The sequence below is a fragment of the Cavia porcellus genome, unplaced genomic scaffold (assembly GCF_034190915.1).
Source record: "Cavia porcellus strain 051 isolate PalLab524CR breed Dunkin Hartley unplaced genomic scaffold, mCavPor4.1 scaffold_9, whole genome shotgun sequence".
NCBI lineage: Eukaryota > Metazoa > Chordata > Mammalia > Rodentia > Caviidae > Cavia > Cavia porcellus.
Window position 1 is genome coordinate 57927960 of NW_026947492.1, and position 23859 is coordinate 57951818.

The window sequence follows — 23859 nt, forward strand, 5'->3', positions numbered from 1 at the left end:
AAAGAGAACTATAGACCGATCTCCCTAATGAACACAGATGCAAAAATCCTCAATAAAATATTGGCAAATAGGATCCAGCAAATCATCAAGAAGATTATACACCATGACCAAGTGGGTTCATCCCAGGAATGCAAGGATGGTTCAACATACGCAAATCAATAGATGTAATCCACCATATCAATAAAGCCAAAAATAAGAATCACATGATCATTTCTATAGATGCAGAAAAAGCCTTCGATAAGGTCCAACACTTATTCATGATAAGAACTTTACAGAAAATTGGAATAAATGGTCTTTACCTCAATATAATAAAGGCCATTTATGACAAACCAACAGCCAGCATCATACTAAATGGCCAAAAATTGAAATCCTTCACTTTAAAATCGGGCACAAGACAAGGATGTCCTTTATCACCACTCCTGTTTAATATAGTACTGGAAGTACTAGCCAGAGCAATTAGGCAAGAAAGAGAAATAAAAGGGGTAAAGATAGGAAAAGAAGAAGTTAAATTATCATTGTTTGCAGATGACATGATACTCTACATAGAAGACCCCCTAAACTCCATTGAAATACTCTTAGATACAATAAATAAATTCAGTAATGTGGCTGGATACAAAATCAATACTCAGAAATCAATAGCATTCCTATACATGAACAACAAAATTACAGAGAGGGAAATAAGAGAAACTGGACTATTCACATTAGCAAGCAAAAAAATGAAATATTTAGGAATTACTCTTAAAAGAAGTGAAAGACTTATACAGTGAAAATTATAATACACTGAAAAAGGAAATTGAAGATGATCTCAGAAAATGGAAAGACATCCCTTGCTCATGGATAGGAAGAACAAACATTGTGAAAATGGCCATTCTCCCAAAACTGTTATACAGATTCAATGCAATCCCAATAGAAATACCATCAACATACCTTATAGATGTAGAGAAATCACTCCTAAATTTCATCTGGAACTAGAAGAGACCTAGAATCGCAAAAGCAATTCTAAGCAGCAAAGACAAAGCAGGAGGCATCACAATCCCTGACTTGAAATTATACTACAAAGCAACAGTAGTAAAATCAACATGGTATTGGAATCAAAACAGAGCTGAAGATCAATGGAATAGATTAGAAGATACAACCACAACTACAAACACACTCAACCACCTTATCTTTGATAAAGGAGTCAAGCAGGTTCACTGGAAGAACGACAGTCTCTTTAATCAATGGTGCTGGAAAAACTGGCTCTCCATTTGCCGAAAACTAAAGCTAGACCCATGTCTATCACCATGTACTAAATTAAAATGTAAATGGGTCAAAGATCTGAATATTAAAACAGAAACACTAAATCTATTGGAAGACAAATTGGGTAGAAACCTTGGAGACATAGGAGTAGGTAGAGAATTCATGAACAGGACTCAAACCGCACCGGAAATACTTCCCAGAATCAATAACTGGGACCACTTCATATTAAAAAGTTTCTGCATGTCAAAAGAAATCTCCAGCATAGTGAAAAGAAAACCCACAAACTGGGAAAAGATTTTAGTGAACTCTCTCTCAGACAAGGGACTCTTGTCTAAAACATATAAAGAATTAAAAAAACTCAGACCTCCAAAATTCAAAGATCCAATCCAAAAATGGGCATCTGAGATGAATATGCAATTCTCAGATGAAGAAATGCAAATGGCAAATAAATACATGAAAAAATGCTCATCATCATTGGTCATTAGAGAAATGCAAATTAAAACCACACTGAGATACCATCTCACTCCTGAAAGAATGGCCAGGATCAAGAAAACCAACAACAACAAATGCTGGCGAGGCTGTGGGAAAAAAGGAACTCTCCTGCACTGTTGGTGGGAGTGTAGACTGGTACAGCCTTTGTGGAGATCTGTCTGGAGATTTCTCAAAAAGTTGGGATTGGAAATCCCATTTATTCCAGCTATTCCACTTCTAGGCATATTCCCAGAAGAACTGAAAGCATCATACCACAGGGATATATGTGCACCTATGTTTATAGCAGCACAATTTGTAATCGCCAGATCTTGGAAACCACCCAAGTGTCCATCAACTGAGGAATGGATAAAAAAGTTGTGGTATTTCTATACAATGGAGTATTATTCAGCTATAAAGAAGGATCGCATTGAGATATTTATCAATAAATGGGCGCAGCTTGAGACCATACTCATAAGTGAAATAAATCAATCTCGCATGTATGAATACCGAATAGTTTCCCTAATGTAAGTAATGATTCAAATATATGAAAATATGTGGCAATCATGATTCCCCATTATGTGGCCTTGAAGCCTTATAAAATTTTCACTTATTAATTAGAAAGGCTTTATTCTGGGCTTTTTGATATGGAAATATTTGAAGCTATAGTATATGAAGTTTTATCCAAATATTTTAAGGAAAAAGACAGACACTATGGTAACTACTATTCTTTAAAAAAAAAATTATTTAGCTATTTCTTATGTTTATTTTAATTAAGGGAAAAATTTAAAAAATTAGGATATATAATAGTAACTCTTTTCGATCTCCTATTAACTTGTTTTGAAGTCCTGTAGTACTCCCAAGGTCTTGTTTTGACTGATTAGACTCTGTTCCATTCTGTGCAATAGTAGCAAGTCTGAGGGTATAGGCAACTAATTTGAAGGCAATAAGATTCACAAAGATGCCCATTCTGGTTTGGCTATTGTCTCCTTTGGAAGTCCTGTAATGTTCACAATGCCTAAGTTTTATTGGTCTTGTTCTCCACTGTTTTGTCCAACTTTATAATATCTAATGAGATAGACAATTCCTTTTAAGGAAACAAGAGACAATGTTGATAACCATTGTTAATAGCCTTGTACTCTGTTCTACATCAAGTGCTATGTCTATCCTTGGTTTTGGTTTACAGCTTTGTTTTGCCATATTTGACTTTATTCTCTCCCCCCCCAAGAAGTAATAAGAACTAAGGAGTAATAAAATCCAAAATGTGTAAATTTTGTTGTAAAAAAGAGAGGGAGGAAAAAAAAAGAGCTCTAACGGATATAACAGCGAGTGTGTTTAGGTGTGTTAAATAGCTGACTATATTAATGTTTTTGGATCATTGAACACAACTGTTTGCAGTCTCTCTGTTTGAATGTCTACTTTGTATTCTTTGATACTGTGATTTGAGCAACTATTTCCAAGATGATAATATGTAATCTATTAACAGGTGATTTCTTACTGTTATATGTTTTTTTGTAGTTCTGTATTATGTGTAACCTTACACTGCTTTGTTTTGTTTTGTGTTTTTCTCTTTTTCCTCTTAAATAAAAAAAAAATAATCAGACCCCCAAAATTCAATGTTCCAATCTAAAAATGGGCATCTGAGATGAATACAAAATTCTGCGATGAAGAAATACAAATGACAATTAAGTACATGAAAAAATGTTTATCATCATTACTCATTAGAGAAATGAAAATTAAAAGCACACTGAGATTCCATCTCACTCCTGAAAGAATGGCCAGGATAAAGAAAACCAACAACAAATGCTGGAGAGGCTGTGGGGGAAAACGAACTCTTCTGCACAGCTGATTGGAGTGTAGACTAGTGCAGCTATTGTGGAGGTCAGCCTGGGGATTTCTCGGAAAGCTGCAATTGGAAGTCCCATTTGTTCCAGTTATTCTACTTCTAGGCATATTCCAAGAAGAACTGAAAACATCATGCCACAGTGATATAAGTGCATCCATGTTTATAACAGCACAATTTGTAATAGCCAGATCTTGGAAACAACCTAAGTGTCCATCAACTGAGGAATAGATAAAAAAAAAAATCTATTATTTTTATACAATGGAGTACTACTCAGATATAAAGAATGATCACCTTGAGATATTTATAAATAAATTGACACAGCTTGAGACCATATTCATAAGTGAAATAAATCAAACTCATATGTATAAATATCAAATAGTTTCCCTAGTGTAAGAAATGGTTGAATACATAAAAGTATGTGATAATCCAGATTCCCCATTTTATTGCTTTGAAGCTTTATAATGTTTTCATTCATTAATTGGAGTGGTTTTATTCTGTGCTGTCTGATTTTATTGTCTGTGATGGTATGAACAGCTATTTTGAAGAAAACAAGAAATTATAATAGCTAGTAATGATTTAATATCATCTTGTTTTGAAGTCCCATCAAGCTTTTGTTCTTCCTTCTTTATCAGTTTTATCATGTTGTATCATATTGGATTTTATTATATATGATAGAATAAACAAAAGTTTTTATAGACAAGGAGATAATATAGAAACCATTGTTAATTCTCTGTTAGTTGGTTCTGAATACCATGTAATACTTTTGTTCACTGTCCTTTTATGTTTGATACTATAGTATATGAAGGTATATTCAAATATTTCAAGGAGAGAGACACTATGGTAGCTACTGTTATGTTGGATTGTCTTGTGGTGAAACTCTATGTTGCTTAGATTGTTGTGTTCTGACCTGTGTTGTTATGTCCTCTTTTATCCTAATCTTTTTTAAATAAAAAAATCAATAGTATTCCTGTACACAAACAAAAAAATTAAGAAAGTGAAATTATGGAAATATTGCCTGTCATAATAGCATCTAAAAAAATAAATACATAGTAATCAACCTAACCATGAATGTAAAAAACCTATATGCTGAGAATTATTCTACTCTAAAAAAATTAGAGAATATTAGGAAATGGATATTTCTTGCTCTTGATTATGAAGAACCAACATTGTGAAAATGGCCATAATCCCAAAACTGTTATACAGATTTAATGCAATCTCAATCAATATGCCATTAAGACATCTTACAGATCTAGATAAAACACCCTTAAAATTCATTTGGATACAGAAAAAGCCTAGAATAGCAAAGGCAATTCTGTGCAACAAAGGCAAGGCAGGAGGCATCTCAATTCCTGACTTGAAATTATACACTACAAAGCCAGGGTGTTAAATCAGCATGGTACTGGCAAAGGAACAGACTAGAATATGCAAACACAACTACAAGGACATTCAGCCACCTTATATTTGACAAAGGGGCTAAACATGCTCACTGGAAGAAGGATAGCCTCTTTAATAAAATGGTGTTGAAAAATTGGCTTTCCGTATGTCAAAGACTAAAACTAGACCCATGTGTATCACCATGCACTAAAGTCAAAATGGATCAAAAATCTAGATATTAAAACAGATATCTACTAGAAGACAAGGTAGGTGGAAATCTTGGAGACATAGGGGTAGGCAAAGAATTCATGAAGAAAATGCAAACCACATGGGAAGTATTTCAAGGAATCAACGACTGGGATCTCATCTTATTAAAAAGTTTTAACACTTCAAAAGAAATTAACAACAAAGTGAAAGAAAACCCACAGAATGGGAAAGATTTTAGTCAGCAATCCCTCAGACAAAGGACTTATATCCAGAACATATAAAGATTGAAAAACATCAAGACCCCCAAATTCAAAGACCTTCTCCAAAAATGGGCATTTGAGATGAACACACAGTTCTCAGATGAAAATACACAAATGGAAAATAAATACATGAAGAAATGTTCACCCTCACTGGTCACTCAAGAAATGCAAGTTAAAACACCATTGAGATTTCATCTCACTCTGGAAAGAATGCTTGCCTCCACTTACCTATAAAAGCTTTAAGAAATCAACTGGTAACAAATGTTCGCGGTGGAAAAGAAACACTTCTCCACTGTTGGTGGGAGTGTATACTGTTACAGAAACTGTGGAAATCAGTATGGAGATTACTCAAAAATCTAGGGTTGGAAATTCCATTCAATCCAGCTATTCCCCTCGTGGGTATTTTCCCAGAAAAAATGGAAAAAGTCGTGTCACAGTGATATATGTGCATCCATGTTTATAGCAGCACAAATTGCAATAGATAATTTTTGGAAACAACCAAAATACCAATTAACCACAGAATGGATGAAAAGATGTGATTTTTTTATATAATGGCATATTACTCAGTTATCAAAAAGGAAGATCTTAAAGCTTTTATAGGTAAATGGAGGCAACTTGAGACTAACCTCATAAGTCAAATAAATCAGACTCATATTTATAATATTGCATTGTCTCTAGTATAAAAATAATAAAAAACTGAAAGAGTAATAAGATTCAAAACCTATAATAAACATTGTAATAATGAAAGGGAAAGAAAGTGCTCTAAAGGATATAACTGTGTGTATGTTTAAGTGTGCAAAATACATAACCATGCTATCAAGTTTTTGTTAATTTATTGAACAGAATAGTTTTTACTGTCATTGTTTATCAACTTTTTATTCTTTGATTTTATAACTTGAACAACTATTTCTATGATAACAATATACAATTTATCACTAGTGATTTCTTATTGATATTTTTTGAAATTATATATATTTCTACCCTTTTTTCTGTTTTCCTTTTTTCCAAATAAAAAATAAAATAATATTTAGCAAATTGATCCTGGTTGCTTTAAACTACTGTCTTCTGATTATAATACCTGAGATAACTGTGGATCTAGCTAAAAGACTGTATTTTCTCACATACATTTAGAACTCAAAATGTCCCATGTCTCATAAGTCTGCATATTGTTCCACATAAAGTCTTTTGCAGCTGAAGAATATTTGCAAAGAATGCTTCTTAGAGAGAGTAATAGCATCTTCCTTAATTTTAGTGAGAATGAGGGCTGATTGTAGAGCTTCTATCTGGAATAGGTAGCAACACGGGCTGTGCCTCAGCTTCAGTTAAGTTCAGTCCCTCTGTGATTTATTATTTAAACTTTCATCTATTAGCTGCTTCTATTTTTTAATTCTCATGTTATTTATTTTTAAATTCACAGATATATTTATCACGTTGGTTTGAATCTGAATCCAAAAGTTGGAAGTCATAGAACACAGGTCCAATAATTCCTAAAGCCACAAGCTCCACTTGGGAATGGACTAGGGAAGAAGGTGCTCAAGACACATGGGAGATGACTTTTAGAGCACCAGGGAGCTCACATGTGCTCCCACCTCAGATTCTCTTACCCCAGAGCCCAATCATTATGTGACACGCAGTGGGATTGGACTAATGTGAATTTAGTTCAGCACAAGAGAAGTGGTGATGACTACATGCCCTTGTGAATCCTTCATTCTATGTTTCAAGGGAACTTAGAGAAAAGTTCTGAGCACAGCTTTTCCCAGATGGCTATGATCCTTCAGAGAATAAAATAATAGTAAGAGATATGTGAAATGCTCTACTGGTGACTAGACTGTTCTATCCTCCCCAGTGGAGTCTTGTCACCTTTCTGCTGACACTAAAGTTACAGGCCTACTTAGAGATGAGCTAATGATGGGCTTCCCATAAAACTATGCTGACTCTTCTCAGGTGTATCAAAGTCCTCCACACATCATAGTAGGTAAGTGGGTCTTTATGCAAGGGATGTAGAATTAGTTGGGTGAACAGGGTTCTGGACACACCATGGAGGGAAGTCGGGGTGGCCTGAATCAAGAGTTTGTTGGATTCAGATGAACAGTGCAGCTCCAGCTACCATACCACTCAAATGTTCATCCCCTTGTGCAACTGGGAAATTAACTAGTAATTTAGTTTAATGACAAAATTAGCATACCTTTTCATATAAAATACTAATTTCAAGTATGCTTTTCTTTATCTGAATGAAGTGACTAGTTTATTACCTAAAACAATTCTCAGGGAAAATATTGTCATTTTAGAGTGTAGCTTCAAAATTTGTACTTATACTCCTTATTAAAAAGCTTCCTTTATGAGTCTTTGATATTCTGTTTTTCTTCTACCATTTTATAAGGCATTTAAAATATATTTTAAAATATATTTGGAAATATAGTTGTTTATTTTAAAAGTTTCAAATTTGTTAGTATTTAGTGAGGTTCCTTCTTTTGAGAATCCTCCCATAGACAGAACTTACCTTCACAGCTCTATAATCAGTGTTACGCTTTGGCATATGGGCCCTTCTATTACCACCATGAATTTTACAAATTTATACTTAATGGTTTAAGCAGTTAGTCAAGTTCTCTACCATGTTAGACAATCTCATTTCAAAGCACAGTGAAAGTTAAGTCTCCAGTGATATTTTAAAAAAAGAAAATAAAGTGATTACAATAGATCCTTCCTCTGCCTTTCTAGAAAGTGTAAGAATACAGTCTGTCAGAGTTTTATGAATAGAAAGACTTTTGTCCATTTATATTTCTCCACCCATCTTTACCGTAAAAACACTGTTATTACAATCGTTGGTAATGACTATACCGATTGAGAAAAATATTTAGAACACAGTATTTTTATTTTCTATGATCTCAATTTCATTTCTCAGTGTTAGATTTTTTTCACCTAATCCTGGTTATATAAGCATTTATTGGCAGCAGGTAAATACAGAGTAGACCTTTCTTTACAGTAACTTATAAAGATTCTGAAGACAAATGAAATTGAAAACTAGTTCACAAAAGCATAAGATGGCCCTCATGTCATTACTAGACTGAGCAGGAAACCTCATACACAGCTGGAATGTCCTGCTATAACAAACTGTCATTAGAGTTTTCTGTTTCTGAACTTTGGAATAGAAATGATCTTCTCTTGATATTGCTCAAAATGCAATTAAACATCTTGATATGGTAAGCACCCATGAAGAATCAAGTCACAATCCCCCAGGCATTTATTAGTCTTTTGAACCAAAAAAAAAAAAACATAATTTTCACTATTGGGTGGGGGTAAATAGTATTCATCTACTGAAATAGTAATGAAAATTTGTTCTACCTTTTTTGGAAGGCACATATTTCACAAATGCTGAGAACTCAGGACTAACCATCTTGTTGTCAATGACACTGACTTCCCCTTGAGAGTCAGCTCTTTCTCCCCTATTCTCTTTTTGTTTTCTATTTTTAATTCTGTCAAGCAATGAAGTTTATTAACCAATATATCCACACACTTACTTGTTTCCCATATATATGCTGAATCTCACTACCAGTCCAATTTTCTATTTGACCCTCATTTGTTAATGAGAACAATGTTGAAGACAGTGATGTGATGTTGATTTGCTGATTCCAGTAATAAGAAAATATCAGGGTGTCCTTTTTTGTATCTAAGGTACTTGATAGTGTGTTGGACATAAATAATTTCATCTCTGAGCTATCAATATGCAGATTATGCTCATATTGAAGATGATGAAGGATGTGTTCTTCTGCAATTATGTGTGTGTGTGTGTGTGTGTGTGTGTGTGTGTGTGTGTGTGTGTGCTACAATCAGGCCAACTCCAAGTCCAGAGGTACTCAAATTTGCATAGGAGTCTGAAGAGACTTCGCCCTCTCCCACTGATTCCATTTCTCTCCTGTCACTGTCTCAATTTCATGGACCTGAGAATTATTCCCTATTTATGGTACATTTTATGATAACATGTATCACAAGATGGTAGGTAGTCTCAGGAACTGTAGAAATAACTCTGTTTCAGTAAATCATTTCTGAATGATGGTGTTAAAGAGAATATGTACTTCATTATGTTTCTCCCATGGGTGTACTATGCTTCACTGTGAGTCATGACAGTTTCCAAAAATGACTAGTCCAAAAGAATGCACAGATTTCTTTTTGCTATTTCTTCCTCTTTCTGTTCAATTTATCTCTGTGAGACCCACTAGAATTTTTCTACCTCATTCTCAGCTTGGCTTCATCAGGCCTTCCTTCTGAGTTACTTGTGATTTATTCACATATTTATTAACCTCTAGTCTCTCTGAGAGCAACTTTTTTCCTACACTGTGTGCATCAAGATTTTTGTGCTTCCTGTGTTAGGTCTCCTGGTGCCTTAACAGATAGCATGGTCAGTCCTAAAAGCTGTATTACCAGAAAAGTCTCCTAGTTCATCCTGCCAGTGAAGAGAGTTCCTGTTCTGTTCCCTGAGCTGCTCAGTTGTGTGGGGTAAGGCAAGTATGAGCAGGTTGAGGTATGACTGGAAAGGACAGACTACACCTTGTTTTCATGAGATGTTCATATACTCCAGAATGTATTTCCTTATAATATCTTAATATAGAATCAGCTATATATCTCTCCCCTTTATATCACTCCCACTCAAGCACAGTACAAAAATATTTTGAGTATTTGTTTCAATAATACAGATTGTGAGAACCATGCAATTTAGACAGATCATTGACCACAAGTTTTTGTCACCTTTCTGAGTGCTCCATGGTAGGTAATATGCCGTGACTCCTTCAAATTACGTCATTTTCTTAAATTAGTGCTCTGGATAAATCAGACAAACTTCTTTCCTCCAAAGTAGTTTTTACAGGTTCAGGTAATGACCCTCTGATATCATGATATCATAAGATTTATGTAAGCCTGTCACATTTGCATACCTTTGCCTGACCTTAGTCATTTGCTTTCAAGATGCAGCCCAGTAAATAGTGTTGAAAATAACACAGTCCTATCCTCTCAGTTGGTAGCAGATTTTACTACTATCTGTGGGCAATTGGAAAATGTTTTATATTGGTTAAGATTAAATTGCTGAAAGAAAATTAAGCTATAGCTTCAATTTCAGAGAAATCACACTAAAAATCAAATGCATAATTCACATTTAATTTATGCCATCTCAGTCTTTTAATATACCACATTTAAGGATTGCTTTATATTTATTAATGGTGTTTCTTTGAACACTTATCCGGGTATATTTTATAAATTACAGTAAGTAGATTTTTAACAAATATCATCTGTATGTACAGGAAATACAAGACCATTTAGGTGTCTATATTTTGTGACACTGTGTAACCCACAAACTCAGAGACTGCTATATAACCTGATTAAAATGTTGGAGTGTCCTTTTCTGGACACATGTGAGGAAATCTTCATTTACTAGGTCAATGCAGGTATAAAGGCAAAACAGTAGATTTTGAAAATTAAAGGTAAGGTAAAATGAGAATACATTTTTTCTCATGACAGTTTCACTGCCAAGGTGGAGTGGCAGCATAGCAGGAAGGCTCATTGTGCAGCAGTGGTCAGAAAGAGCTGGGAAAGACAAATCCCTGTAAGCTGCTGGAGAGTGTGAAGTAGAGCTGCCTCCATAAGTGGGGAAAATACACATGGGGATGAACTCATGTATTTTCATGAAGCAATAGTTAAGAGTGATAACTAAGGAGCTAATATTTTTGATAAAAAATTTTCCATGCTTTTCTCCTCAGATATATACTGTGTCTTCTCGATGAAGATGAATAAAAATGGCAAATTTTCCATGTTTATTGATATACAACACGTGTTTTTCTTTCAAGTCACCACTGGGGTCATGGCCAACACTTTTTTGCTTCTCTTTCATGTCTTCATATTTCTTCTGGAGCACAAACCGAAGCCCACTGATCTGACCATTGGTCATTTGGCCCTTATCCACATAGTGATGCTCCTATCTGCAGGTTTCATAACTATAGACATATTTGGGTTTCAGGACTTGGGAGATAGGATCACATGTAAATGTGTTATCTATTTGCACAGATTGATGAGGGGCCTCTCCATCTGTACCACGTGCCTACTGAGTGTCCTCCAGGCCATCACCCTCAGCCCCAGAGCCTGTCGTTTGGCAAAGCTCAAACAGAAATCCCTGCATCGGAACCTGTATTGCTTCCTCTTTTTATGGATCTTCAATATGCTCATCAATGGTCGTTTCTTGATCTCCCCTGTTACCACTCCCAATGTGACCTCACACAGTCTCATGTTTGTCACCAGGTCCTGCTCTCTTTTGCCCATCAGTTCCTTCCTCAAGTACATGTCTTTGTCACTGATGATTTTCCAGCATATATTGTTTATAGGGCTCATGGCACTTTCCAGTGGGTACATGGTGATTCTCTTGTACAAGCATAAAAGACAATCACAGCATCTTCACTGCACCAAACTGTCTCCAAAAGTATCCCCAGAACAAAGGGCCACGTGGACTATTTTGTTGCTCATGAGTTTCTTCATTGTCATGTACATTTTGGACAGTGTTATTGAGTATACCTCAGCAATGTTGTGGAACCATGACCCAACCCGTCATTGCGTCCACATGTTGTTTGGCAGTGGATATGCTACAGTCAGTCCCTTCGTGCTCATTGGTACTGAAAGACGATTGATCAAGTGCTTTATATTCACTGGAGGGAAACAAAGTAAATTTTTTTTGTTTCATGATAGGTAATTTCTCTGAAAAATAGACAATTGAAACAAATTCTGTGAAATCATTGAAATATATGTAATTATGATTTTTCAGCTAAACATACTTGCTTATGTTCCTGAAAAGTGCATACTAGATTATTCAACAGTACATTCCCTCAAGAAGCACAGTAAGGTTTCTAACAGTAATCTCATTTATATGAACTAAAAATCTTATCTGGTTTTAAACCCTAAAGAATGTGACACATGTCACTGGATTTTTATAATAGACCAAGTGTCTATGAAGAAAGAGTAAGAAAGCATTATAAATGTGCAGAAAAAATTGGGATGTTATTGTGTTCGTAATTTTCTGTGTACTATTATGATATTTAATGGTTTATATGTTTCATATGTAGTTTTATTTCCTTTCTGTTGCATCTCAAGAACATATTTTAAAAGGAATTGAAAAAAGAACAGAAACCTTGGATAAACAATTTTGTCGGGGGCTGGGGATTTAGCTCAGTGGCATAAGCACCTGCCTTGCAAGCAGGCGGTCATGAGTTCAATCCCTGGTACCGGTAAAAATGAAAAAGACAAAAAAAAAAAAAACAATTTTGTCAATTAGCAACTTATTAAATAGTTTTATATCTTAGAGTCTTAAGCATATAAGTAACTTTGTATGGGATAAGTGTAACCATTGCTTTTATGTGGGCTTAAATGACACAAATTCCATAAACTAAAATCATTATGGTCTTAATTCTCTAGAGACATAATTTAATATTATTGGTATATAACAACAGAAAAATAACAAATTTTATTTCTATGCTCTTGCTAAATTTGTACACTTTTTTAAGTGTATAATAAACACATAAGGAAGGTGGATAGTGATAGGCAGAGTATAATATATGTTCAAATCAGTGTCTATTTTTTTTGTTTTATTTTTTGGAAACTGAATAACCAACACTCACAAGTAGTCTTGAATCATTTTACTAACATTATAATTTAAAGAAAACTTTTAACATTATTTACTTTCTGAAATAAACTCCATGATATTCTTTTTCTTGTCTTAAGAGAATAAGTAAAAGAAATTAAATACACACTGAACTCAAAATTTCTCATAAAACATGTTTTTCTACAATATGCAATGTGTATGATTTGAGTCCAGGAATCATTTTCTTAAACATGTATCATGTGGGTAATGTTACCGTAAATGGCATTACAAGCTAGTCAGTGTGAAAACATTCTGCTCTGAACTTCGCATAAATTAAGACATTAAAACTAAATGTAATTCAAGTGTCCAAATATAAATCTAAAAGCAGGATGTAAAACAAAGCAAAACTGCATTACCACTGCAGCATTCAGAAACAATCTAGATAATTTATTTATGTTGTCTGTCAAGATAGGGTGCAGAAATACTAACCCGTAAATAGGTCATCAGAATCTGGACGGTGGAATTAAAGATCCACAGTAAGTAGAGCTTCCAGGCGACAAATGTGTGGCATGATGAGTGCTAAAGAAGATTTCCTGTGGTGGTAATGTAAATTTTCCTTTAATGCCAGTTTGATTCCAAATTTAACAAAAATGTGATTCGAAATATCTGATAATAGTTCTCCAGATCAGGTAAGAGAAAAAGTGAAAATCCATGTTGAGAGACCTCTGAATTTTTATCATCAATACATGAGTAGGTATTTTACATTTATACATTGTTTCAGAACCTAGTGTCACAGTAGAAGTCATTGAAAAAATTCGATGTCCATTCCTATAGATAATGGTATATCATTATATATTATCTAAACATGAGAAATGTTACAGAAATAAAAAGGACTAATAAAATTAAGATTTGAAATGCATGTTTTAAAACCTGCCCTGTAAAAAACACTAGTGGAATAGTTGTTCTACTGTGACATACCACTCCTCATACTTTCAGAAAAAATATTTGATGAAATTTTTCTACAAATTTATCTGAAGACCCTGAAAAGTAGGACAATTTTCAAAAAAGCAGCAACGTGGTGGAGTGCCTACATAGGTGTCAGTCTCCCATTTCTTTTCTCTCATGGGTATTTTTCTGTCTCTCATGAATTGGTCATGCAGTGGTAACATAAACATATCCTTACAACTAGAGAAAAGAGCATAGTGAGCCCAGACTGTCTAGGAGAGAAATTCAGAAGAGACAATCAGAGAAGGTATTTCCTACAATTGAGTACACATGGATCCCTATTAAATTGCAGATATCAATGTAGATACAAATGGGCCACACCTATATGAACATAACAAATACAAATAGATAAAAATTATCTAATCTAACACTGTAAAGTCTCTTCTAAAACAAAACATGAACATACTCCATTCCATTTGGAAAGGACTAAAAGCACTGTATAATACAAATTTCACCTCTTCCTATATAGGCAGAAGAAATATAGATAAAATGGATATTCTTCCATAACTAGCAGATTTAACACAGTCTGAATCAAGATTGCAACATTTATCACAGAACTAGAAAAAGCAATCCTAAAATTCATATGGAATGAGGAAACCCAGAACACACAAGTAATGCCTGATCACATGAACAAAGCAGGATGTATCACAAAAGCTGAGTTCAAGGTCTACTACAAAGCACTAGTGATCAAATGTCATGGTATTGGCATAAAAACAAATATGTGGAACAATGGAACAGAATAGAGGATATAGAAACATCTCCAAGTGTATTCAGATATTTGTCTTTCATAAAGTGGCCAAAAACATACACTAAAGGAAAGATAGCCTCTTTAAAAATGGTTGTGAGAAAACTGTCTATACACAGGTGATTAGTCTAGACCTATGTATGTCAACATTTTTTAAACTAAAATAAAAATAGATTAAAATCTGAGTGTTAAATCAAAAGCACTGAATCTAATGGAAAATAAAATAGGTAAGACACTTGAAGGCGTAAGTGTAAGCAAGGACTTTCTGAACAGAATGATAATTGCACAAGAAATAACAGCAAAAATCAACAAATATGATTATGTCAAATTGAAGCTTCTGCACAGAAAAAAAAGGAGTAGTAAAGTGAAGAGACAACCTTCAGAAAGATAATATTTTCCTATCTATTCCTCAGACAGAGGACAAATATCTAGAAGAAATAAAAAATTCAAAAAAATTAGACCACCACAAAAAAAGATCCAATCAAGAAATGGGCAAGTGAATTGAATAGACACTTCTCAGAAGAAGCACAAGTAATCAAAAATACATGAAAATATATATGTTCACTTATCTGGAAATTAGAGAAGTGAAACTTAAAACAATGTTAAGAATGCAAATCATCAAGAAATCAAGTAGCCAGCAAATGCTCACGTGGCTGTAGTTCCTACATGGTTGGTGGGAAAGTAAACTAGTACAACCATTATGGAGACCAGTATGGAGATTTCCCAAAGAATTAAAATTTGAAATTCTACTTGTCTCAGCTATTCCCCTTCTAGATAAATTTCCAAAGAACTAAAGAAATCCTATTACACTGAAACATGCATACCAATGTTTATAGCACCATAATTCACAATAGTTAAATCCAGGAAGTAGCCTGTAAGCCCATCAACAGATAAAGAAAATGTGCTAATATACACAATGTAATACTACTCAGCTACAAAGGAAGATAATTTTCAACCTTTGTAGGAAAGCGGATATACCTGAAAATATAACACTAAATGAAATAAATCAGACATACAAGCTTAACTATTGCATGGTGTCTCTTATTTGAGTAAGGCATAAAGCAAATAAAGAGAAAAATAAAGAACTGATAGAAGAAAACAAAGATAGATCTTTTGAGAAGGATTCCAGAAGATCAAGGGTGAAGGAGAAGGTGGAGAAGTAGAAGTAAAAACATTTGCGAATTATCATGTACTTGTGTAAAATATACACGATAAAGGTAAAAATAGTGTAGTATAAACATGAACCAAAAATAATAATGATTATTTTGAAAAGAGGGTAAATGGATTTAGAGATGGTGGGAGAATAGTTGGTGCAGAGCGGAAGGGGGCTGAAAAACATCAAGATGTTATGTACATCTGTCTACTCCCTAAACTGAATGTAAGCTTCATATATGACAAACATGTGCTTAAACAATAAAAAAATTTTGGAAGGAACAATTCTCTTTTATACTTGTAATTTTTTTTAAAATTTAAAGATTCACCCTACATCATGATCACAGCTTCATGAAATCACTTACAGCTCTTTCAGTTGAATATAATCCTGGGCTTGGCATTTACCAATTGCCTTGATTCTTTAGAATTGATCCAATTTTCCTTGTTCTCCATACATTGAGTAGTTTTGAATCACATCTGGATTCTTTGTGTTAAACTGTTATTAGTCCTGTTCCTATATTCAATGGGATGGTTTTTAAATTTTTTTATTATAAATGCTGAAATATAAAAACATGATCGTGGTTTTATTGGGGTGAGAGACTTAGGTGGAATTTTTCTATATTTTTAATTTTCTAATTCTTTTACTGAATATTTAGTTTATTTTATGATTTTTGTGAAGCTTTTGGCACAACTTAGATATACATCATGATCACATTCATCATAGGGACTTGTACTTGTACATGATATAGCTTAATTCCTTTTGGTTTTTCCTCATTTCCCTTCACTCATTTCACTCCTCTTCTCCTCCTTATTTACAAATCTTTGTTCCCATTTGACACTTTTATTCTCACTTTTTCTGTTCCCTTCCATTCTCCCTCCAGTTCCTTGTTCCTGTTGAACCATTTCTTCCTATTTCACAGTATCTGTTATACATTTTGGATTTCATTTTCAATTTAAATTTCTCACACCAAAGAGACATGCAAAATTTACTCATTTGTCCAATTTATTTCACATACGAGCATGGTCTCAGGGTTCACCTATTTAGCTTTATATGTCTCAAATTTATCATTCTTTATGCTTGGATTTTTATCATGAATGGGTGTTAGACTTTGCAAATGTTTTTTCTGTGTCTATTGAGATGATCATGTGGTTTTTGTTTTGAGGTCTTGTAGTGGTTGACTGATTGTGTGAACTTAAAGACATATAAAAGTTTAACTAAATCAGCTTAGCAAGTCTGCGCCCTAGGGTGTATAAAATTTACCCTAGGGTAGCTCATCTCCTGAATGGCATAAAAAGGAAGGAGAAAGGACAGATGAGGTTTGATTGTTTTTCAGAGGAGCTCTGCTTGGGCAGGCTTATAATGCAGACTCCAGCTTCAGCTTGGATCCTTCAGACTTTCTGCATAGACTTTTCAGCCTTTCATTGCAGACACATAGACATGCTAATGTGGACTTGCAGGGAACACTGCAATGAACTCTAGACCTTGGACTGAATCCTTCAGCCTATGGCTTGCAGACATCTTCTGCATGCTTCCTCTTCTGACTCTGTGGCTGATCATCGCAGGCCAATCTATGCTCTTCTTGATTTTATTGTTTGTGCTGAGAAGTCTGCTGTGATTCTGATAGGTTTTCCTTTATAAGTGATCTGTCTTTTCTCTCTGACAGCTTTTAATATTCTATTCTTTTGTTCGATTTCTGGGATGGTGATTATTATATGTCTGGTGTAATTTCATTTTGGATATGACTATTTGGGGTTCTATATGCTTCAATGATCTTGATGTCAGTTTCCAATCTCATGTTTGGGAAATTTTCAGGTATTACACTTCTCTAAATATCCTCTTGATATCCTTTATGTTGTCCCCTTATTTTTCGTTAATCTCTATCAATTTTATGTTATTTTTCTTTGTGTTATCTTACAGTTCTTGAGTTGTTATTTCCTGAATCCTCGTTATTTTTAAAAGATCTTCCTATATTTCTGTGTTTCAAGTGTTATTTGAAAGCTTCCTCAGGGTCTGTTGGAAATCCCCTTCTATGTTCGCAGCTCCTGAGACTCTGGCACCCAGATGCCCCAAGCCACTAGGCCTGTAGAACCAATGGCCCTCTTCTGCCTGTTTAGAACTCCGTAGTTCCAGGTAAGCTGGGCTTCAGGGACACTATGCGCCCACCTACTTCTTAGAAGCTCCTCAGTTCTCCAAGCGCAGCTGGAATGGGGAGGTGGGTGTAGATGCCTCAAACCCGTTATCCACTTCACTGCACCCGGGAGCCTGGAGGGTCCCGACCAGTCTGGGCTTTGGGCAAAGTGCACTGAGCACATACGGCAGGCCGCGGGGCCTCTGGAACCTGCAATGCTCCCCTGCTTCCTGAGATATCCACAGTTCTGCAGACACACGGGGAGGCAGATGCAGGTGCCCCAGATCCATCCAGCTCTTCCTCTGCACAGCAATCCTTCCTAAGTCATTCCTGGAAGCAAATATTACTCTAGTACCAAAACCTGAGAAAGACCCAACTAAAAAAGAGAACTATAGACTGATCTCCCTAATGAACACAGATGCAAAAATCCTCAATAAAATATTGGCAAATAGGATGCAGCAAATCATCAAGAAGATTATCGACCATGACCAAGTGAGATCCATCCCAGGAATGCAAGGATGGTTCAACATACGTAAAACAATAAATGTAATCCACCATATCAATGAAGCCAAAAGTAAGAATCACATGATCATTTCTATAGATGCAGAAAAAGCCTTCGATAAGGTCCAACATTCATTCATGATAAGGACTTTACAAAAAATTGGAATAGATGGCCTTTACCTCAATATATTAAAGGCCATTTATGACAAACCAACAGCCAACATCATACTAAATGGCCAAAAATTGAAAGCCTTTACTTTAAAATCAGGCACAAGACAAGGATGTCCTTTCTCACCACTCCTATTTAATATAGTACTGGAAGTACTAGCCAGAGCAATTAGGAAAGAGAGAGAAATAAAAGGGGTAAAGATAAGAAAAGAAGAAGTTAAATTATCATTGTTTGCAGATGACATGATACTCTACAGAGAAGACCCCTAAACTCCATTGAAAGACTCTTAGATACAATATATGAATTCAGTAATGTAGCTGGATACAAAATCAATACTCAGAATTCAATAGCATTCCTATACACGAACAACAAAATCATAGAGAGGGAAATAAGAGAAACCACACTCTTCACATTAGCAAGCAAAAAAATGAAATATTTAGGAATTACTCTTATGAAAGAAGTGAAAGACCTATACAGGGAAAATTATAATACACTGAAAAAAGAAATTGAAGATGATCTCAGAAAATGGAAAGACATCCCTTGCTCATGGATAGGAAGAACAAACATTGTGAAAATGGCCATTCTCCCAAAACTGTTATACAGATTCAATGCAATCCCAGTAAAAATACCATCAACATACTTTATAGATCTAGAGAAACCAATCCTAAATTTCATCTGGAACCAGAAGAGACCTAGAATCGCAAAGGCAATTCTAAGCAGCAAAGGCAAGGCAGGAGACATCACAATCCCTGACTTGAAGTTATACTACAAAGCAACAGTAGTAAAATCAACATGGTATTGGAATCAAAACAGAACCGAAGATCAATGGAATACATTAGAAGATACAACCACAACTACAAACACACTCAACCACCTTATCTTTGATAAAGGAGCCAAGCAGGTTCACTGGAAGAATGAGTCTCTTTAATAAATGGTGCTGAAAAAACTGGCTCTCCATTTGCCAAAAACTAAAGCTAGACCCATGACTATCACCATGTACTAAATTAAAATCTAAATGGGTCAAAGATCTGAATATCAAAACAGAAACACTAAATCTATTGGAAGACAAATTGGATAGAAACCTTGAAGACATAGGAGTAGGTAGAGAATTCATGAACAGGACTCAAACCGCACGGGAAATACTTCCCAGAATCAATAACTGGGACCACTTCTTTTTAAAACGTTTCTGCATGTCAAAAGAAATCTCCAGCATAGTGAAAAGAAAACCCACAAACTGGGAAAAGATTTTAGTGAACTCTCTCTCAGACAAGGGATTCTTGTCTAAAACATATAAAGAATTTTAAAAAAAACTCAGACCCCCAAAATTCAAAGATCCAATCCAAAAATGGGCATCTGAGATGAATACGCACTTCTCAGATGAAGAAATGCAAATGGCAAATAAATACATGAAAAAATGTTCAATCATCATTGGTCATTAGAGAAATGCAAATTAAAACCACACTGAGATACCATCTCACTCCTGAAAGCATGGCCAGGATCAAGAAAACCAACAACAACAAATGCTGGAGAGGCTCTGGGGAAAAAGGAACTCTCCTACACTGTTGATGTAAGTGTAGACTGGGTGCAGCCTTTGTGGAGGTCAGTCTGGAGATTTCTCAAAAAGCTGGGATTGGAAGTCCCATTTATTCCAGCTATTCCACTTCTAGGCATATTCCCAGAAGAAATGAAAGCATCATACCACAGTGATATATGTGCACCTATGTTTATAGCAGCACAATTTGTAATCACCAGATCTTGGAAACAACCCAAGTGTCCATCAACTGAGGAATGGATAAAGAAGTTGTGGTATTTCTATACAATGGAGTATTATTCAGCTATAAAGAAGGATCACATTGAGATATTTATCAATAAATGGGCGCAGCTTGAGACCATACTCATAAGTGAAATAAATCAATCTCGCATGTGTGAATACTGAATAGTTTCCCTAATGTAAGTAATGATTCAAATATATGAAAGTATGTGGTAATCATGATTCCCCATTATGTGGCCTTGAAGCCTTATAAAGTTTTCACTTATTAATTGGAAAGCCTTTATTCTGGGCTTCTTGATATGGAAATATTTGAAGCTATAGTATATGAAGTTATATTCAAATATTTCAAGGAAAAAGATAAACACTGTGGTAACTACTATTAAATCAGGTTATTTGGTGGGGAAGCACTTGGTTGCTGAAACAGTCATGCTTTGACCTGTATTGTTATGTTGTTATGTCCTCTTTTATCTCAATCTCTGCCTTATTCACTAAAAAAATTTATTTAGTTATTTTTTATGCCATTTTTTAATTAAGGGGGAAATTTTTTTAAATTAGCAGGATATATTATAGTAACTTTTTTTGATTTCCTATTAACTTGTTTTGAAGTCATAATACTCCCACTATCTTGTTTTGACTGATTAGACTCTGTTCCATTCTGTATGATAATATCAAGTTTAGGGGTATAGGCAACTACTTTGAAGGCAGTAAGATTCACTAAGATACCCATTCTGGTTTGACTATTATCTCCTTTTGAAGTACTGTAATGTTTACAATGTTTAAGTTTTATTGGTCTTGTTCTCTACTGTTTTGTTCAACTTTATAATACCTAATGAGATAGACAATTCTTTTTAAGGAAACAAGAGACATTATGGTAACCATTGTTGATAACCGTCTACTCTGTTCTTACATCATGTATTATGACTATCCTTGGTTTTGACTGACAGCTTTGTTTTGCCATATTTGACTTTATTCTCTTCCCAAAAAAAGTAATAAGAACTAAAGAGTAATAAAACCCAAAATGTGTAAATTTTGTTGTAAAAAAGAGAGGGAAAAAAGGTGCTTTAAAGGATATAACTGTGGGAGCTGGGGATTTAGCTCAGCAGCATAAGCGCCTGCCTTGCAAGCAGGCAGTAGTGAGTTTGATCCCTGGTACTGAAAAAGACAAAAAAAAGGGGGGGGGATACAACAGCAAGTGTGTTTAGGGGTGTTAAATAGCTGACCATATTAATGTTTTTGGTTGGATCATTGAACACAACTGTTTGCAGTCTCGCTGTTTGAATGTCCACTTTGTATGCTTTAATCCTGTGACTTGAGCAACTATCTCCAAGACGATAATGTGTAATCTATTAACTGGTGATTTCTTACTGCTTTTTTTTTTTGTATTACTTGTACCCTTACACCACTTTGTTTTGTTTTGTTTTTTCTCTTTTTCCTTTTAAATAAAATTTTTTAAAAAAATAAATAAAAGATCTTTCCTTTCCTTTTCACTAGCTGCAATCTTGTCTTCAAGGTCTGAAATTCTATCTTCACTTTCTTTGAGGCAGTTTTTACAGGAATTTTTGATTTCCTGTATATCTCTGTGCATCTGCTTTATGTATTCTGTTTGTTTCTTATACTGTTCATCCAGGGATTCTATCTTTTGGTTTAGTTCCTCCAATTTATTAACTGTGTCTTCTTTAGATATATTAAGCATCCTCTTCATTTATTTATCATTTCTTCTTTTTACCTGGGAGATTATTTCTAGTTTGAATTCCTTTAAAGCTTCCAGGAGTGGCTTCTTTATTTTAGTTGCTATTATGCCCAAATTTTCAGGTGTATGGCATGTATTTTCTTCTCTGTACATTGCCCCTAAGGTTTCTTTGGATTGGCTACAGGTTTGAGATTGTAATTTGGTCTTTTGTTTTTGTCATTTTCCTATATTTCTGTATTTGAAGTGTTATTCTAAGGCCTCCCCAGATTCTTTGGAAAATCCTCTTCTATGCCCTCAGCTCCTGGGACTCTAGCCACCCAGTAAACTGGATTGATCGAGGGTCACTGGGGGCGGGGCAGGCCAACTTAAGCCCAGACTCTGGAACCAATGACCTCCACTTGCTTGCCTAGAACTCCAGAGTCTGCCAAGCATGGCCAGGAGTGGGGATGCCTGTTCAGGACCCACCACACTGGTCCAGTGCACCCGGAAGCCACAAAGTTCCCTGTCTGGGATCGAGTGAGTGTCCTAATCTAGCTGGACTCGGGGGAAAGTGCACAGGTCACTTACACCAGGCCTCCAGGCCTCTGGAACTTGGCATCCACCTGCTTGCTTAGAACTCCAGAGTCCGCCAAGCACAGCCGAGAGCAGGAAGCCAATGCAGGTGCTCAGGACTCGCCACGCTGGTCCAGTGCACCCGGAAGCCATGAAGTTCCGTGTCCAGGGCAGAGAGATGATCCCAAACTAGCTGGGCGCAGAGGAAAGTGTAGAGGGGGGGGGGGGGACTTAAAAAATGGTTTCTATTCTTCGTAGTAAAGTAGTGTTTATTCTTTTATTTTGTTTTGCCTTTTGATGCTGCAAATATCATTTGTGCTTTGGCAATAAGTGTTTTTAAATCAGGAAGATCAAATCAGTTTTTAAATAGAAACTGAGTAAAAAATATGTATTTTTATATAATGGAGTATTATTCCACCATAAGAAAGATAAAATTAAAATCTTTATATCTAACTGGGTGGGCCTTGAGACCACAATCATAAATGAAATAAGTCAGATACAAATGTGTAAATATCTCATTAGCTCTCTGGTGTGAGAAATTGAAAATGTAAATAAGAACATAAATTACAGTAGATGTTGTTAAATAGGAAGAAATTGTCCAAAAAGGAAAAAGAAATGGAAGGGGAGAGAAAAGGAAGGAAGGGAAAGAAAAAATGAAAAAAGAAAGATAAATAGAAACCAAGCTTTGTAAATAGGGAGAGGATGGGAGTTTGAAAACTGGGGATGGGAATAAGAAAAAAAAACAAGATGAAATAGGATACATTATGTACAGATACAAATCCCCTCTAAGGAATGTGCTTATTATGCATACCTAAATTCTACCAATAAAATTTAATTTAAAAATAACATAGATGAGTATATCTAGAGTTGTTTATCTATCTTCTGTTTTGTAACATTAATTCATGATTCTGGTTTTTTTATTTTAAACATAATAGAACAAAACAAATCAGAACAGAACAGTGCAAGCAACACAGCACTTCACAATGCAACAAATGGATACAATGGTAAATGTCCCTTTTCTTTGAAGTAGTTGAGCATACCTTCATACACAGGAATATCAAACATAACAAATATATATAAAACCATTCAAGAAAATGAAAGCACTACAGGACATTCAAAACCAAATAACAGGAAATAAA

The 23859-nt window shown here is 35.0% G+C and overlaps 1 protein-coding gene across 1 annotated transcript; it reads left to right on the top strand.

The window, feature by feature from the left end:
- Positions 1-11167: 11167 nt before the first annotated feature.
- Cavporv1r613 (vomeronasal 1 receptor cavPorV1R613) lies at positions 11168-12121 on the top strand. The gene has a single exon (NM_001167469.1). It carries the CDS (start codon positions 11168-11170, stop codon positions 12119-12121), a length of 954 nt encoding a protein of 317 aa, NP_001160941.1.
- The last annotated feature ends 11738 nt before the right edge of the window (positions 12122-23859 follow it).

Coding starts and splice junctions, on each gene's coding strand:
- Cavporv1r613 (NM_001167469.1), top strand. CDS start 11,168: ATGAATAAAAATGGCAAATTTTCCATGTTTATTGATATACAACACGTG.